Raw genomic sequence first — 17980 nt, forward strand, 5'->3', positions numbered from 1 at the left:
GAGATGTTGGTAGATAGGAATTCAGCAGCTGCATTGTCTCCGAGTGGAATGCACTACCATCAGACACTGTCAACTCAGATTCAGTCAATGCATTTAAGAGCGAGATTGAAAATCATTACAGTAATAAAGCATTTGATTATGTAAATTTGTGTAGATAGAGGCGCAAGCCTGTTTTCGCATTATATCATTATTATTTGAATTTTAAATAAACAATTAAGGGCTGGGCACACGTAGCTGATTTCGGGAACTGACTTCCAAATCAGCGCGGATTTTGAAAAAAATCGACGTCGATTTGAGCTTGAGAAATTTTCTAGTTTTCGGCGCCAATTTAAAAAATCAGCGCCAATTTTCATCGTGATTTTCACAAAAAAATAGGGATGCAAATAAAAAGAAAATAAATAATCAGCCAGAGATGTCTGGGGTGAAAGACCCTGCTACTGAGCTGAGATCAATCATGTAACTATTAATAAGCTCCATTTGATTTTTAATTTTGAAAATCTCGCGCAATAAATTTTTCTTTCAATAAATTTTTTTTACCCCATTCGTTTGTCCACTGAGCTGTTGAAATCGGTTTTCGAAATCAGCTACGTGTGCCCAGCCCTTTTGACTACTAAAGACAGGAAATACTTCTATTTTTTAAAAGTGTGTTGGCAATAACACCCTTCATTGAAAACATCTTTGTTCACCAAAGAATCCCTTACCAAATTCACTATCCAAGCGATAAGACAAAATCGTAGTCCAGAGCTTCTCCAGGGCTTTTGATGTTTGTTTTTGTAAGTATGAAGTTAGTTTAAATTTATTCTTGACTAAAATAGTTGTATTTTTTAAATGCTTCTATTTTTTAAAAGTATGTTGGCAATAACAGCCTTCATTGAAAACATCTTTGTTCATCGTTTGTCAAAGAATCCCTTACCAAATTCATTATCCAAGCGATAAGACAAAATCGTAGTCCAAAGCTTCTCCAGGGCTTTTGATGTTTGTTTTTGTAAGTATGAAGTTAGTTTGAATTTATTCTTGACTAAAATGGTTGTATTTTTTAAATGCTTCTATTTTTTAAAAGTATGTTGGCAATAACAGCCTTCATTGAAAACATCTTTGTTCACCGTTTGTCAAAGAATCCCTTACCAAATTCATTATCCAAGCGATAAGACAAAATCGTAGTCCAGAGCTTCTCCAGGGTTTTTGATTTTTGTTTTTGTAAATATGAAGTTAGTTGGAATTTATTCTTGACTAAAATGGTTGTACTAGTAAAATGATGCTGATATTCTGACTGCCTGAAGTAGGGCTAGGGAAGATACTCGAAAAGAGGTCTGCTCCACATTGTACGTTCATCTCAAACCCTCACCCTAAAGAGGTGAGGGTTTGAGAAGGTGAGGTATTAAACCAAAACCATCAGTTGATTCCTCCAAGTAAATGCTAAATACCCGGTCATTAAACCGGATTAAAGGGCTAGCGGTATACACGTTATTTTTGTTGCCTCTGGCACCACAAAATGTGGCACAAGACATATATTTAGGTCCACAGCTACCACAGCTCGTTCTTATCATCCGAAACACCTAACTGAAAGAAACATAATGAACCATCTAATTGAGAAAGATATTTCATTTAATCTAAATAATGATTCTTTTAAGGGATTTGCTCAGGTAATAAAAACAAGTGACTAGGTGAAAAACTATTGAGGCATTGTAGAATTTTATTGTGTCTACCACGGCAAAACATTTTCAAAAGATTAAATTTAAAATGTGAAAATTAAAAAAAAAAGGGAGTCCAAGAGCAACTTTTGGCTTTCCATGAAAGGGACATCGATTAATTCTATCCCCCTACTAGTCCTGTATATCTTACAACCTATGAAGGAGCTAAAAATACCAATGGGTAGGAGCTTTTTTAAACCTCTAAAAATTATAACAACTATAACAAAATAATAAAAATTATAACCGAAACTTAAACTTGGAAGCTGTCCGTACCTGGTGGTTTGGAATGTCCATATTTGGATTATAGTCAATCATTAACTGTATAGCTGTATTATTGCCAGCAATTATAGCCCAGTGAATGGCAGTGTTTCCATGAAGCTTATCTTGGATAGATGGCGACGCACCACACGACAATAATAGCCGACATGGATCCACCCTAAAACAATAGAATACAAGTTCTAGTCTCTATATCTTCACTTTTGTTTATATTAATAAAATGCAACAGTTTTACAACTGTTTTATTTAATTAGATTAAAACTACAAAAACAGTAACCCTCAACGGAACGCAGGTTCGTGAAGTATTTCATTATCACAGGTGAAAAGATAATCTTTTTTGTTCCTTTCTTTAACTTCGGCTGAGATTGCAGGGACAAATCAATTAGAATTTTATCTTTCAACTTATACTTTTTTGAAATTAATGGTATCTAATTAAAAATCTAGACCTTTCAGAAAAAATAAAATAAATTCGATATGTTCTAGAACACATAAAAGCTGAAGGAGGGGCAGATTCATAAGAGATTTTAGGATTATATATTTGAAAATGCCATATCAACACATTAACTTCTCTTATATGTTTTAAATCTAACAAACTTACGGAGAAAAAAAACAACGTTTGGGTTTCTGATGCATTTTCAAGTTTTTATGGTCAATGTAAACAATTTTTGGGTATTCTTGCTGCATTATTAAGATTTTTCAAAAGATACATAGACCTGATATTTTGAGGAAGTTTTACCCTTAAATGATCAATATGATTTTGAAATGAAAAAAGGGACCAGATTTAAGCTGCACCTGGCACTTTGATTATCTTTTTTACCTTTGTTTTAAGACACTTATCAATCACGAACTGGTTCCGAATATCTTTCGATGATTATAATGCCTCTTCTAGCACCATTAGTCTAAAGAAACATATAGAAAAATATTGATGAATATACTATTTCTTCCCCCCCTCCCCCCAAAGAAAAATATTTTCTGATGCACCAACCTAAGGGCCAGGCCCGTGTTTACCTATGGTTTACTTTACTGCTTTTTAAATCGAATCGAAGAGCACGTTCGTCTTACTATTTCAGCTATTAAAGTCTCATCGTCTGTATTTTATGCTTCAATAGTTGATTTTTAATGTTAGTGAAAAAAAAAACAAGCTAAAAATTATGGCATGCACTCCCCTACCAGACTTAACATTACCACCCTCCTCTTCCCAAATTACCCCCCCCCCCCCGCCGGAAGATCGATCAATAAGACTGCCTCTAGGAAAATTTGTGTAAACAAATCATTCTTTTTGCCAATCTTCCCAACCCCCAAAAAATATTTGATTTACCACCCTATAATACGGACCTGTATTCCTATTTTAAAAAGATCAGCCTAATTGATGTGCATGTTTGTTATAGTAAGTGACGTCAATTAGATCGGGAAAAATTAATTTCAAAAATACCTTTTTGGTATTTTCACTGAAAAATGCCTTTTTGGGGTATTTTCATTGAAAAAATAACTACAAATTTACCCTTCTCTAAATTTTGGAAACATATTTGCTCCCTTCCCCCTTCTCACATCTTCATGAATTGATGCCACGGGTTATAGCATTAAAACAAAAAGGAAATTGCTCAAAAACAAAGCAATTTGCTTCCTACAGAAACCAAGATAATGACTATAATTGCCATACTTGCTCTTATCACCTTTCTTATAGAGAGGTTTGATTAAATTTTCCTTAAAATCGCTATGAACTTCCCTTTTTTAAAATCATATTCATAATCTTAAGTAATTTATTTCTGACTTCACAAACACAATGTTTAAAAAAAAACATTTATCACATCATCAGCACCAGGGGCCATATTGTATCACTTTTGGAACTATGCTTTTAATGCTTTTAGATGACAAGCACAAAATAACTAAGAAGATGATTTCACTATTACCCTCCTAAATCATAGCATGGTATCAAATAGGAGCAAACATGTTACCCATTAACTTTTGAAACAGCCCACATAAGTGCAGTCATTTCATTTTTATCAGGTGCATTAGGAGGAACACCTTTGGCCAGAAGGTAGGCAACAATAGATGTGTGTCCATATTGAGCAGCAAGATGAATTCCTGAATATCCTTCTCCATCTCGGATTTGAGGATCTGCTCCATGTTTCATCAACAAAACAACCATTCGCAAATGTCCTTGTCTGAAAATAGTATCATTTAAAATGTATCATTTTCTTGTCCGAAAATAGCATTGACATATATCAAAGACAACAATGGGCATTATGCCTAAGATCCATTGATACTAAAAAGAATTGTCCTATCTCGCCCATTATAAACGTTTTTAGCTAGTGTGGCCAAACTATTTAGAATTATGTTGGCGGCTTTGATATAACTTGAAGAACTCGGATAATAGATTTGAATAAATGAGAGAAAACTAAAAGCTGACACCAAATTTGCCAGATATCTTAGAGAAACTATTGGATTTCTTTCAATTTGGGCCTGATATAGGGATATCCAGTTTTGATGAGACTTACAGATCAGGAAGTGTGAATGTTGTTTTTTTTCTATTAATCAGAGAGGAATTTTCTAATTTGAGTTCAGGAAACGTAAGTCCTTAAATATATTTTAGCCTACCTGCTAAAAAAATACTGAAAATCAGTTCAAAGGAATTATCATTTGATAGATCTGGCTGCTTTAGGACTCCCTCTGCTGTCACCTGCCTGGATTGACATCTTAGCTGAGAGAAGGTGCATTTTACTATCTTATACAAGCAATGAGGTCATAGCTAGGCGTCATATACATGTTCTGTTTCAGTCCACCTGCATTTCAGTTCAATCATTCAATTCAGTCACATAGATGTTGAGGCTCATAAAAGCAGTCTAATCTATTTACAGTTAAAGAGCTTAAACTTGACCAATCTAGAACATCAGTCAATGGCAACTGGTACTAAAAATGCTGAGCTCTATTCATCAGAGAACTTAGGCTAAACTTAGAACGCATACATTAACCTGATAGTATAACGACAATACTAGATGAGTTTTAGTTGCATTGTTTAACTAGCTTACAGAAAATACTTTTGACAAGGTAAAGCCAATTTCATGATGAAAAAACAATAGTAAAAATATAAAAACAGAGAAAATTCACTTCAAACTTCCTTAAAGAATTTATATATTATCTTGATGTTCTTAGAAAAACTATTTTGAGATAGTGGATAATTGGATTATAGACAGTTATATGGAACATCTCTGTATACCCCTCCAAGCCTTGAGTCGCTTTCTATCCTCAAAGAAGACGAATTTCTATCATTAAATAGATTCCTTCATTCAAAGACTTGGGCAAATCAGCAAATCAATTTTATATACCCCTCCTTGATGGGTGACTGGGTTCTTAGCTTCACTTGAGTCAAGGAGATTTATAATCCTGAGATTACTCTTGGACAAGCAATCATTTAGCAAACATTTTTCTTAAAAATGTACTAAATTGTGGGAAATACGGAAAACAAGCGATGTTCTAGTTTTTCCGAAACAGCTGTATATGATGAATTTTTAAATTTTCTATGATTTTATTTTCCCATGGAGCAAATGGGGCACATTTTTATAATAGTAAATGGGTATACATTCTAATGGGTATACATTCTAATGGGTATACATTCTAAAGAATGTTTTTAAAAAAATTTAGCTCTCTGTGAACATATGGCTCTGAGAAGATATTTAGAACATAATCAACTAAGGGTGTGGCAATGCGTTTTTTTTTTTACTTTAGAGAATGATTGAATTTAAAGTGGAGAATCTATTATATACATTTTGCTTAGGTTTTCCGTTAACTGTAAAATTAAGTTTCCAGTTCTCGGGTAAGAAAAATATCTTAACAACAATCAAAACAACAATAGCACCATTACTTCAAGAAGGTTCTGCTAAAATCAATAAAGAAGCATATTCATTCAAACAATTCTTAACATTAAGGATTCCATGTCAAATTTAAGGCTTTTACTATGTTCTCCCTGAGTTAAAGAAGATTCTTTATAATGAGATTACTTTTGAAAACAGCAGACAATTAAATCAGTACACATCTTTTTGTCCAATTTCATGCAAATTTCCAGGATGCAATATTTAACAATTTCTATCAACTCTCTATGCTGTTGTAAATAATTTTCTAATAACTGTCAAGTTAAACAATCCCTGTAAATATTGAGAACAATCCACTAGCTCACAGAGGATCATTAGAAAAAAAAGGTTAAGGTATGCATTGTTTTGCGTGGGTTTTCCATAAACTATGAAACCGAATTTCCAGTTTGGGGCTTTAAAAATAACAAAAAAAAAACATCAATAAAACCAAACTACAGGAGCCTTAGCAATCCTTTAAACTTCTTCAAGAGCCTCAAAAGAATTTCAGCTAAAATTGATGAAGTTACGATTGAGAATTTCCAGGATATAATAAGGAGCAATATGTAACAAAGTTTAAGATATATAGCAATAGTAATTTGTCAACTGCCTATGCTGCTGTAAACAATCCACTAATTATAGTCAGGTTAAGCAGTCCATGTAAATTTGGAGAACAATCCACTAGCTTGCAGAGGATGATCATAAAAAAAGTTAAGGTATGCATTATTTTGCATTGGGTTTCCATAAACTACAAAACCAAGTTTCCAGTTTCCTGAAGAAAAAAAAAATCATCAATAAAGCCAAATCAAAAGAGCTTTGGGAAACCTTTGAACTTCCCCGAGAGCCTCAAAGAATTTCAGCTAAAACTGACGAAAAAGCCATCCATGAAAACAATCAATAAAAAATTAGGGCGGATGGCCAAATTCAAGGCTTTTTCTTCACCTCCCTATGCTCTTGTAGGATTTTTTCGAAATTTGATGGGTCTTACAGATATAAATGCTTTTGTAGTAATGGCATTTGATGCATCTTTCTTGAGGAGTAACAACTGTGTAGGAACTCTTCCATCACTGATCTTTATTGGTGAGTTGCCTAAGCAAAGGAGATTAATAAAACTGAGACTATAATACTAATAACAGACAATTCATTTCTATTCAATAAAATAATAGTTAAACAGTTTCCAATTTGACACTAATTTCTAGAACTGCTGTATGAACTGGGTTTTGAATTTAAGCAAGATGCCTGACTTTCTTTACAGTAATTATATTGTCAATGAAAGTGGCCATCATTTCTTAAGAGAATGCCCCCCATTTAATTATAACTCTTTTTGAAGATCCAGCTCTGAGGAGACAATTAGAACATGACCCACTAAAGAATGGCAGCTCATTTAACTTGGGAATTAAGATTATAATTAAAACGAAGCATCTTTTTTTTTGTATGTGTTTTCTACTATTTTGTCATCTGTTCCTACCTCTCGTGCAAACAAAAGATTTCTATGATTAGGATTGGAGATGTTTACATACAAATTAAGAAACTCAAATCTAAGAACTAGACACTAAGAAATTAATATTAGAATTAGGAAATTAAGAAATAAGTTTTAAGAAATTAAGAAACTAGAAATAGGACAATGAGAACTAAGATTAGAATTTGAAAATTTGGAAATTAAGACTAGAATTAAAAAAAATTATATTATTCAAATTAAGACTGAGAATCAAAATAATAACTTTGCAGATTATCCTTATCATAATTCCATATTTGGAACCTGAGTCATAAAACAAATCCTACAATGTTTCTGACAAAGATAAAAATAGTTTATACAGGAGATTAAAAGGCATATCTAAATTAAGTTTTACTTAGCTCTTATTGTTTCAGTCACTTTCTATTGGGAACAGAATTACAAAAGTACTTAGTTTAGGCCAGATGATTAACAATCTCTGCTTCTGAAATCTTCCTTGAAGCTTCTTGCAAGGAAGACTAAGAAACGCTTCATACAGCAAAATAGTCTAGGTTATGCCCCAAGATCTTCTACAAACTTTGACAATCCTAAAACCTAGTTTTGCCAATATTTAACATAATCAATCTATAAAAACTTCCTATTCTTCTCCTAATGTTTGATGTATGTGAACCTATATCAATGTAGATTAAGCATCTTACCTGATTGCCCAGTGCATAGGGGTAGAGCTCAAATCTCCCCCAACAGCATCAACTACAGCATTTTGGGATATGTAATATTTCACAATTTCTATTCTATTATTAATTGATGCCCAATGAAGTAAAGTTACATTTTCCAAATCTCTTTTGTTCACATCATAACCTGCCTCCACAAGCTGTTTACATCTTTCAAGGACACCAAACTGAAAGAACACAAAAAAGAAGCATTTAGTACCAAAATAATATTTTGCTACCACAAATATAAAACAGGCATTTAGTTTGCTAGGCCTAGTAGAATACTGAAGAAGTAATAATGAATGAGGATAATTCTTTTTATTAGTCATAATGAATTATTGATAACATAAAAAGGCTAGTTCACAAATAAAAGCATTTCAATATCTTGTAAAAGCACAGATGGTTTTTAAAAACTATTTTAAAATAGAATATGAAAATGTTTTAAATCAAACATTTCCAACACTGGTATGCTACACCTTCATAATACACAACAGAACACCATTAACTTAGTAAAGAGTTATGTCTTCCATGTATTATCAATTATTTTTCCAGGCTCATCATATACAACAACTGTTCAGAATAGGTTGAGGGAGGCTTTACTCATTTGCAAATTGAAAGGTCTATAAGGCCTTCTTAAAGCTGAATATAATTGGAGAGCAGCAACCTACCCTTTTTGCCCCTACATGCATTGAATTAAAATTTCAGAATAATCATTTCAATCAGATCAGTCATAAGATCCAAAAATATGAATAAAGGCTTTAAATGATGTGATAATTCACATAAAATACTGGCCCAATATTTTTGTTTATCTTAGTTTTCTACATGGTCTAAGGCTATACAAGACCATTAGAAATGGGGGAGGGGCTAGGATGATTTACAAAAAATTTGAACAAAGCTTTAAAAATACGCATAAAAGTAGCAGGCAAAAATATCTCTCTTTTCATTTGAGCATGTCTCCTTGTGAAGAGCAGCTACTCTTAACCTTCACACATAAAAGTATTTGTCCAAGATTAGAGACTGTGAAAGTAGTCTACTGAGACCATTGTCTCATCATTTATATAGGTTACTTTGATCCATGTCATACTTTAATATCCAAGATCAGACAACATTTTCTGTGTTTAGGCTCAATAGCCTAATAAGTGTCTTTCTATGATTAGGCTATACTACTGACATTGAGTGAATATAAAATTGTTAGCATTGTGTAGATGGTAGGCTAAAATTTTAGACAAGCTACTTTTTGACTATCTTGGAAAGTGGTTAGGTTAGGAAAATAAATTTTACCCTCCTACCTTTAGAGAGCACTGAACTTTTGTGAATTTTAAAAATTAAGTTATAAAGTAAAACCTTGCAAAATAGATCTTCTACTTAAATGAAGTACAAGAAAAGTATTTATCAGCTTTGCAACTTTGCTCAATCTTGATTGTAAGGTTTCAAATATCTACAAATAGACTTTCTAAATTTAGAAAAGACAAATTGATAGGGCTTAAAATGTTAGGCGTACTCAAATAACAGAAATTTCTTTGTCAGAACTAAAGCCAGAGGAAAAGAAACTGAAAATTAAGGAAAAATGTTTTTTTTTCTAAATTTCAATGGGTATAGACCAGTCAAGTAGGCAAATTCCTAAGAAATAGAAATCAGGGTAATTTTTTTGTTATTCATATTATTGACTTACAAATAAAGTAAACACACCAATTGATGCCTTTTTTATGCTCTTTCCAAATATAATAATTATTTTTGTTGGAAATTTTACCCACTATATATATCAATTCAGGGTATATATTTGCATGTAAAATTCGTTTCCAGCAAAAATGATTATTATATTTGGAAAGAGAGTGAAAAAAGGCATTGAGTGGTATGTTTACTTTATATGTAACTCAATAATATGAATAACAAAATAATTACTGAAATCAGAAGAGGGTTAACATAGTAGCTTAGGAATACCTTCCTGGAGTATATTTATGACCCTAGATTAATTAGACTATTGGAAGTTTTATTTTCCTAATCTAACCACATTCCAAGATAGCAAAAAGCAACTTGTCTAGAGTTTTATCAAGAGCTTCTATGTTAACCCTCTTCTGATTTCTAATTCTTAGAAATCTGCCTGCTTGACAGGTCATAGCCTACCTATTGAAACATTGACAAAACAACATTTTACCTTAATTTTCAGTTATTCGTTTTCTTTTCTCTAGTTTTAGTTCTGAAAATGCAATTCCTGTTGTTTGAGTAGAATTTAAAGCCATATAAATGTTAATTTCCTAAATTTAGGAAATGTATTTGCAGATCTTCATAACCTTATAAATTGGGATTGAGCAAAGTTGTGAAGCTGAAAACAGTTTTCTTGTACTTTATTTAAGCAGAAGATCTGTTTTGCAAGGTTTTACTTTTATAACACAAATTGGCAAAATTCTACTTTAGCTACTCTTGGCTATCCTGGAAATAGGGTTAGGTTAGGAAAATTAAACTTTCAGGGATGGGTGTACAGGCTAAAGTATGTCCTAGGAAGGTATTTTGAAGTGCCTACTTCTACTACTTCTCCCTCTAGGGGAACCTGACCTTTGATGACCTTTAAAAATATGTGTGTTATAAAAGTGAAACCTCACAAAATAGATCTTCTGCTTAAATGAAGTACAACAAAATTGCTTTAAGCTTCACAACTTTGCTCAATCCCAATTTATAATATTTTAAACACAGGCCTATGCGAATACATTTCCTAAATTCTGAAGAAAAAACATTGATATGGCTAAAATTCAACTCAAAAAACAAGAATTGCATTTTCAGAACTAAAGCCCCTGTCCAATAAGAGTCATGCATACTCCTGCCATTTACCCATGCTCTAGCAATTTAAACATTTGCCTCTCAATTACCTGGACTATCTGTCTTGGCTTTCCTCTGTCTACAATTACCCAGCATCTTGGTGCAACCTATTGCAAAATACTTGATAACTTCAATTGCCTTCAATGCCTTAGACTCTAGACAGGCATGCCTTTCCAAAAACTAACCTGACAAGTATGTGTCCAATAAGAGAGTCATGCATACTCCTGCAATTTACCCGTGCCCCAGCCATTTAAACATTTGCCTCTCAATTACTTGGACTATCTGTCTTGGCTTTTCTCTGTCTACAATTAGCCATGTCTTGATGCAACCTATTGCAAAATACTTGATAACTTCAATTCAATAGGTTGCATCAAGACGCTGGGTAATTGTAGACAGAGAAAAGCCAAGACAGATAGTCCAAGTAATTGAGAGGCAAATGATTAAATGGCTGGGGCATGGGTAAAAGGCAGGAGTATGCATGACTCTCTTATTTGACACATACTTGTCAGGTTAGTTTTTGGAAAGGCATGCCTGCCTAGAGTCTTAGGCATGCTGATTAAGAATTCAAAAATTGACATAAGACTATTAGATTGCCTCTAATGAGAGGCAAACAAGGCACGCCCACCTAGTCTTAAGAAGGTTGACCAATAATTTAGAATTGACATAGGACCATAAATTTGCTTGAAATAACAGGCAAACAATCGTTTAAAGCCATCTTTATCTTTCAAATAGTACCTATTTGTTGCCTAGGCTTAGCCCTACATTATGAAAAAAAAAATTAATTTTTCAAAAATTGGCAGTGGTAAGCAGGTTGCTGACCACCAACCTGCCCTCCCCCTGCTATCAAATCCCCTTGCAGCTAACCTTTCTACCCTCGGAAGAAAATTTTTATATAAGTTCCAGCATTTTTTACATAATTTAAATCGCAGATGTAAAAAAGAAAAGCAAAATTTTTCAACATTATAGGATTAAGCTATTTGAATATGTTTTATGTGGTTACCCAACTCAAAATGTAAAGAGGTTTCCAAAAAAAATAATCAAAACGAATATAGATTATTTGGTACTTGTGCATTATAAATAACCCACCGCTATAGACTGTACAAGGAAACCAGACAAATGGGTATTTGTTAGACAAATAAACCAGACAAACGGGTATTTGTTAGACAAAGACATAAAACATTCAAATAGCTTAATTCTATGATGTTGAAAAATTTTGCTTTTCTTTTTTACATCTGCAATTTAAAATATGCTAAAAATGCTGGAACTTATAAAAATTTTCTTACAAGGGTGGAAAGGTTAGCTGCAAGGGGATTTGATAGCAGGGGGAGGGGGAGGGCGGTAGTCAGCAACCTACTCGCGGTGCCCCTGCTCTTATACTAATCTAAGCTGACCATTTTGTTGCAACATGTTGCACCAGAATTATACTCTAATATCTGGTTGATAATTAGCCTGTCTAAAAAATTTGTCTGAGATTTGTAAAAGGGGTAAACAACCCCTAAAAGTCAAAGATTTTAATAAAACTCATACCATCAGATTTGTGGTTTTTGGCAAATACCCACTGGAAAATCCCCCCCCCCCAAAAAAAAACCTGTGGGAAATAAGGCTTTTCAAATTTCCAACCAGATTTTAGAGTATGAAGGGGGAATGGGATGAATAGTAAGGGGGATTCCAAAAACTTTGAATGACCTATAAAAATCTGTGAGTTATAGCAATGGAACCTTGCAAAATACAACAAAATTGTTTTCAGCTTCAAAACTTTGCTCAATCCCAACTTATAATGTTTAAAATATATGCAAATACATTTCCTAAATTTTGGAAATAAAACATTGATATGGCTTAAAATTCTGCTCAAATGATTTTCAGAACTAAAGCCAGAGAAAAAGAAACTGATAACTGAAAATTAAGGTAAAATGTTGTTTTGTCAAAATTTCAATGGATAATGGGTATTTCAAAAACATCTTCCCATGACATAACTTGTTCTCTAAAGTTGATACTGATGTTTGTAGTGCTCTATGTCTTAGTGCTTTAGAAATATTTTAAAAAGCTTCTGAAGTAGAATTTTGGAAAATTTTGAGTTTGGGGCGAAGGGGAATTTCAAAAACATCTTCTCATGACATAAATTGTCCTCTAAAGTCGATTCTGACGTTTGTAGCGCTCTATTTCTTAGCGCTTTAGAAATATTTAAAAAAGCTTCAAAAGTAGAATTTTGGAAAATTTTGAGTTTGGGGTGGAGGGGGAATGATTGTATAATAAATTTGGCCTCTAAGTCGCTTCTGATGCTCTAAGCATACGATATTTTAGTGCTTTTGAAATATTAAAACAAATTTTAGAGTAGAATTATCGAGATTTTTTAGTTTGGGGGGGAGAGGAATTTCAAAAACATCTCCCATGACATAACTTGTCCTCTAAAGTCGATTCTGATGTTTGTAGTGCTCTATGTCTTGGCGCTTTAGAAATATTTAAAAAAGCTTCAAAAGTAGAATTTTGGAAAATTTTTTGTTTGGGATGAAGGGGGATTTCAAAAAAATTTTGAGTTTGGGGGGAAGGGTAGAATTAATTTGGCCACTAAAGTCGATTCTGATGTTTTTAGTGTGCTATCTATTAGTGCTTTGGAAATATTGAAAAAGCTTCTAAAGCAGAATTTTAGAAAATTTTGAATTTTGGGGGAAGGAGGATTTCAAGAGCATCTTCCCATGACAGCGTTTATCTTCTGAAGTTAATTCTGATGTTTGTAGCGCTATATCTATTAGTGCTTTAGAAATATTTAAGAAGCTTCTAAAGTAAAATTTTTGAAAATTTTGAGTTTGGGGGGAAGGGGCATTTTCAAAACCTCTTCCCGTGATATAACGTGTCCTCTGAAGTTGATTCTGATACTTTTAGCTCTCTATCTATTAGTGCTTTAGAAATATTTCAAAAGCTTCTAAAGTAGAATTTTGGAAAATTTTGAGTTTGGGGGATTTTCAAAACATCTTCCCATGACATAACTTGTCCTCTAAAGTCGATTCTGATGTCTGTAGCGCTCTATGTCTTAGCACTTTAGAAATATTTATAGAAAACTTCTAAAGTAGAATTTTGGAAAATTTTGAGTTTGGGGCAAAGGGGGATCTAAAAAAAATTGAGTGTGGGGGGAAGGGGGAATTATTGTAGAATTAATTTGGCCTCTAAAGTTGATTCTGATGTTTTTAGTGCGCTATCTATTAGTGCTTTGGAAATATTGAAAAAGCTTCTAGAGTAGAATTTTGGAAAATTTTGAGTTTGGGGGGAAGGGGGATTTCAAAAACATCTCCCCATGACATAACTTGTCCTCTAAAGTCAATTCTGATGCTTGTAATGCTCTATGTCTTAGCGCTTTAGAAATATTTAAAAAAGCCTCTAAAATAGAATTTTGGAAAATTTTGGGTTTGGGGGGAAGGGGGATTTCAAGAACATCTTCCCATAACATAATTTGTTCTCTAAAGTTTATTCTGATGTTTGTTGTGCTCTATGTCTTCACGCTTTAGAAATATTTAAAAAAGCTTCTAAAGTAAAATTTCGAGTTTGGGGGGAAGGGGGTTTAAAAACATCTTCCCATAACATAATTTGTCCTCTGAAGTTGATTCTATTATTTGTAGTGCTCTATCCATTAGTACTTTAGAAATATTTAAAAAGCTTCTTAAGTAGAATTTTAGAAATTTTTGAGTTTTGGGGAAGGGGGATTTCAAAAACATCTTCCCATGACATAACTTGTCTTCTAAAGTTAATTCTGATGTTTGTAGCCCTCTATCAATTAGTGCTAGAAATATTTAAAAAGCTTCTAAAGTAGAATTTTAGAAATTTTTTAGTTTGGGGGGAGGGGGATTTTAAAAACCTCTTCCTGTGACATAACGTGTCCTCTGAAGTTGATTCTGATGCTTTTAGCACTCTATCTATTAGTGCTTTGGAAATATTTAAAAAACTTATAAAGTAGAATTTTTGAAAATTTTGAGTTTGGGGGTAATGGGTATTTCACAAACATCTTCCCATGATATAACTTGTCCTCCAAAGTCTATTCTGATGTTTGTAGCACTATGTCTTAGCGCTTTAGAGATATTTAAAAAAACTTCTAAAGTAGAATTTTGGAAAATTTTGAGTTTGGGGCAAAGGGGGATTTCAAAAAAAATTTCCGTTTGGGGGGAAGGGGTAATTATTGTAGAATAAAAGTCAATTCTGATGTTTTTTGTGCACTATCTGTTAGTGCTTTGGAAATATTTAAAAAGCTTCTAGAGTTGAATTTTAGAAAATTTTGAGTTTGGGGGGAAGGGGGATTTCAAAAACATCTTCCCATGACATAAATTGTCCTCTAAATTTGATTCTGATATTTGTAGCACTCTATCTATTAGCACTTTAGAAATATTCAAAAAGTTTCTTAAGTAGAATTTTAGAAATTTTTGAGTTTTGGGGAGGGGAGATTTCAAAAACATCTTCCCATGACATAACATGTCCTCTGAAGTCGATTCTGATGTTTTAAGCAATCTATCTATTAGTGTTTTAGAAATATTTTAAAAGCTTCTAAAGTAGAATTTTTGTAAATTTTGAGTTTGGGGGGAAGGGGATTTCAAAAACATCTTCCCATGACATAACTTGTCCTCCAAAGTCAATTCTGATGTTTGTAGCACTCTATGACTTAGTGCTTCAGAAATATTTAAAAAGCTTCATGAGTGCATGGACCTATAAAAATAGAAACATAGGCTATTCTCATAACATAATTTGTTCTCTAAAAACAATTTGGATTTTTTTTACTGATTTATCTCTTGTCAAATCCTTTCCCTAATTAATAAAGTTTAAATGGCTTATCAACACAGAGTTGTCTTCTACTCCATGGGACTTGCATGCCACTGTTAAAGGGGTTATGATAAGCAAAGTTGTGACATCACAAATGGGTTCCAGAAGCAATGTCAGCTAGATAGTAAATAAGTTAAAGCTATGACTGTTAAATGAAAGTAGGATTTTGGAATATATTTTAATGAACAAGGTTAAAAGCTGAAGTTGTGTAAGGTAAGCAGTGATTTATAATTATGATAGTAATATAGGATGAAATGTGAGCTAAAACAACTAGTAATGTGCAGTAATTTTACATTATATAGAGTGGAGAGGAGTGGAGGTAGGTACTTAAAAGTACCTTCCTGGGACAAACCTTAGCATGTAGATCCATCCCTGAAAGTTTCATTTTCCTAACCCAACCCCTTTCCAAGATATCTAAAAGTAGCTAAAGTAGAATTTTACCAAGGTAGCCTAGGTACTTCAAAGTACCTTCCTGGGACAAACCTTAGCATGTGCATCCATCCCTGAAAGTTTCATTTTCCTAACCCAACCCCTTTCCCAGATAGCCAAAAGTAACCAAAGTAGAATTTTACCAGATTTTAAAGCAATGTTACTTTAAGTGATTTATCTGTTGAAGTGGTGAATAGGCCTACATGTCAAACTAAGTTAGGCCTACTGGGTAATCTTATTCTAGGCTACTGTATGAATTATAATGATATTCATTTTCTAAGTTAATACCTGGGTTGCTTTCACAATATCAGCAGTCTGATCTCCTTCATCCCATGTCATCTTTTGTGAAAATTCAAATTAGACTAGTATCCAGTCTAAATAAAATTCAAAACAAGGATGATTTATTTTTTCTATTTAGATAAGGAATATATGTGATCTTTGAGCAAAATATTAGATGCCGCAGATAAAATAAAATACAACCTGAAACGCGTTCGGGCCTTGGACTTTAGTCGTCATAGGAATTAGTAGACATAGAAATTATAAACTCAAGCGAAAAATTCACAATGCAAGGTGAAATGATGACTATTATTTGTTTAAAGTAATATTTTTTGTATTCAAGGGCACCCTCAGAAAGATTTCCAGGGGGAGGGGGGGCAGATACCAGAAGAGCGGAGATTGGAGGAGAAATAAATTTTGTGGTAAAAAAAAAAACACAAAGAAGTATTTCGTTGATCAGTTAAGTATCATTTTTGAGTTTTAACCACATAGCTACTATGTCAAACTCGTTGACAAGCTATTGTCACTATAGAACCATTGAGAAAAGACAACTTTCGATAATGCCCTGTTCGGCATGTTCATTGCAGTAAATACTGTCGAATAAGCAGCCATGGATCTGGTAAAAGCTTTTGCAAAAGTTCGAGAATATGTTGAACTGATAGATCTTTCAACAATGTATATCATTATACATCAAATATTCAATTTGATGTTGTTTATACTTTCCAAGACTATTCAAGACGCACATAGTTGTCAGTAAGGCACCAATGCCACAGTAGGTTTTAGACTTTTACAGCGAGAGAAGGAGGCAATGCCCAAACTATTTTTTGTAGTGATTTTTTCTCGTTTCAAGCTTGATTTGCATATTCAATTTAAGTTTCACTCGTTTTAAGATTTACTTATTCATTTACATTAATGTCTATTGTATGTTTGTTTGCATTGGTTGTTTATTTAATTTCCGTTCGTTTTAAGTTTAACACTTCAATAGCAAAATATTTTGTTCATTTTAAGCTTGATTTTCATCTAAGCATTACTCACTTTAAGATCTAGAGAATTCCTTATTTCAAAATCAAATCTAAAAATCTTCATCAAAGTATCAAAACTGGTATCAAAGGAACAATATCAAAGTGAAAAAAGTTTGCCCCCTTTGAAATGAGCTTCCTTTGAAGTTTATACGACGGAACCTTCTGTATGAAGTGCGTCTGGGAAAAAAAGTGGAGTGTGGGGGGAGGCTTGCCGCCCTCCGATCGCTTTTCATTCTTAAAAGGTGAATTAGAACTTTCCGTTTTCAATCAAATGAGCCCTCTATAAAGTTTATACGAGCATCCTTTCTATAAAAACCATATATGTCCCCAGGGCATAAGTTACAACGCCTACCCTTGGGCCCTGGGGGGCTGTGTCAACACTGGATTTTTGTTATCTGAACTTTAAACTATTTTTAACAAAATGTCTATCTCAAGAATTTTATCTGATGCATTTAGGGCGTGGAGGGGGGGGGGCTAGTTGCCCTTCAATCTCTTTTGACTCTTAAAAATAGAACGAGAAATTTCAATTTCTAATCAAATGAAGCCTCTCCGAAGTTTATGCAAGTATCCCTTTCATAAAAACGATATGTGCCCCCAGAGCATTACTTACAACGCCTGCCTCAGGGCCATGGGGGTTGCGTCGACACAGGGGTTTTTCTTATCT

General features: G+C 33.3%; 1 protein-coding gene across 2 annotated transcripts in view; it reads right to left on the reverse strand.

The window, feature by feature from the left end:
- Hip14 (palmitoyltransferase Hip14) overlaps nt 1-16402 on the reverse strand; it is a 53749-nt gene extending 37347 nt beyond the window's left edge. For both annotated transcript variants that reach the window (XM_089094179.1, XM_089094178.1), the window contains exons 1-4: nt 16307-16402; nt 7964-8163; nt 3923-4132; nt 1965-2127 (exon numbers count right to left, since the gene is read on the reverse strand). In XM_089094179.1, the coding sequence (XP_088950305.1) occupies nt 1965-2127; nt 3923-4132; nt 7964-8163; nt 16307-16357 (624 nt within the window). In that variant the 5' untranslated portion in view covers nt 16358-16402. The remainder of the gene's footprint in view (nt 1-1964; nt 2128-3922; nt 4133-7963; nt 8164-16306) is intronic.
- Between the last annotated feature and the right edge of the window lie 1578 nt (nt 16403-17980).

This window comes from Artemia sp. Qi Xiang Cuo, chromosome 9 (assembly GCF_049724085.1).
Source record: "Artemia sp. Qi Xiang Cuo chromosome 9, ASM4972408v1, whole genome shotgun sequence".
Classification (NCBI taxonomy): domain Eukaryota; kingdom Metazoa; phylum Arthropoda; class Branchiopoda; order Anostraca; family Artemiidae; genus Artemia; species Artemia sp. Qi Xiang Cuo.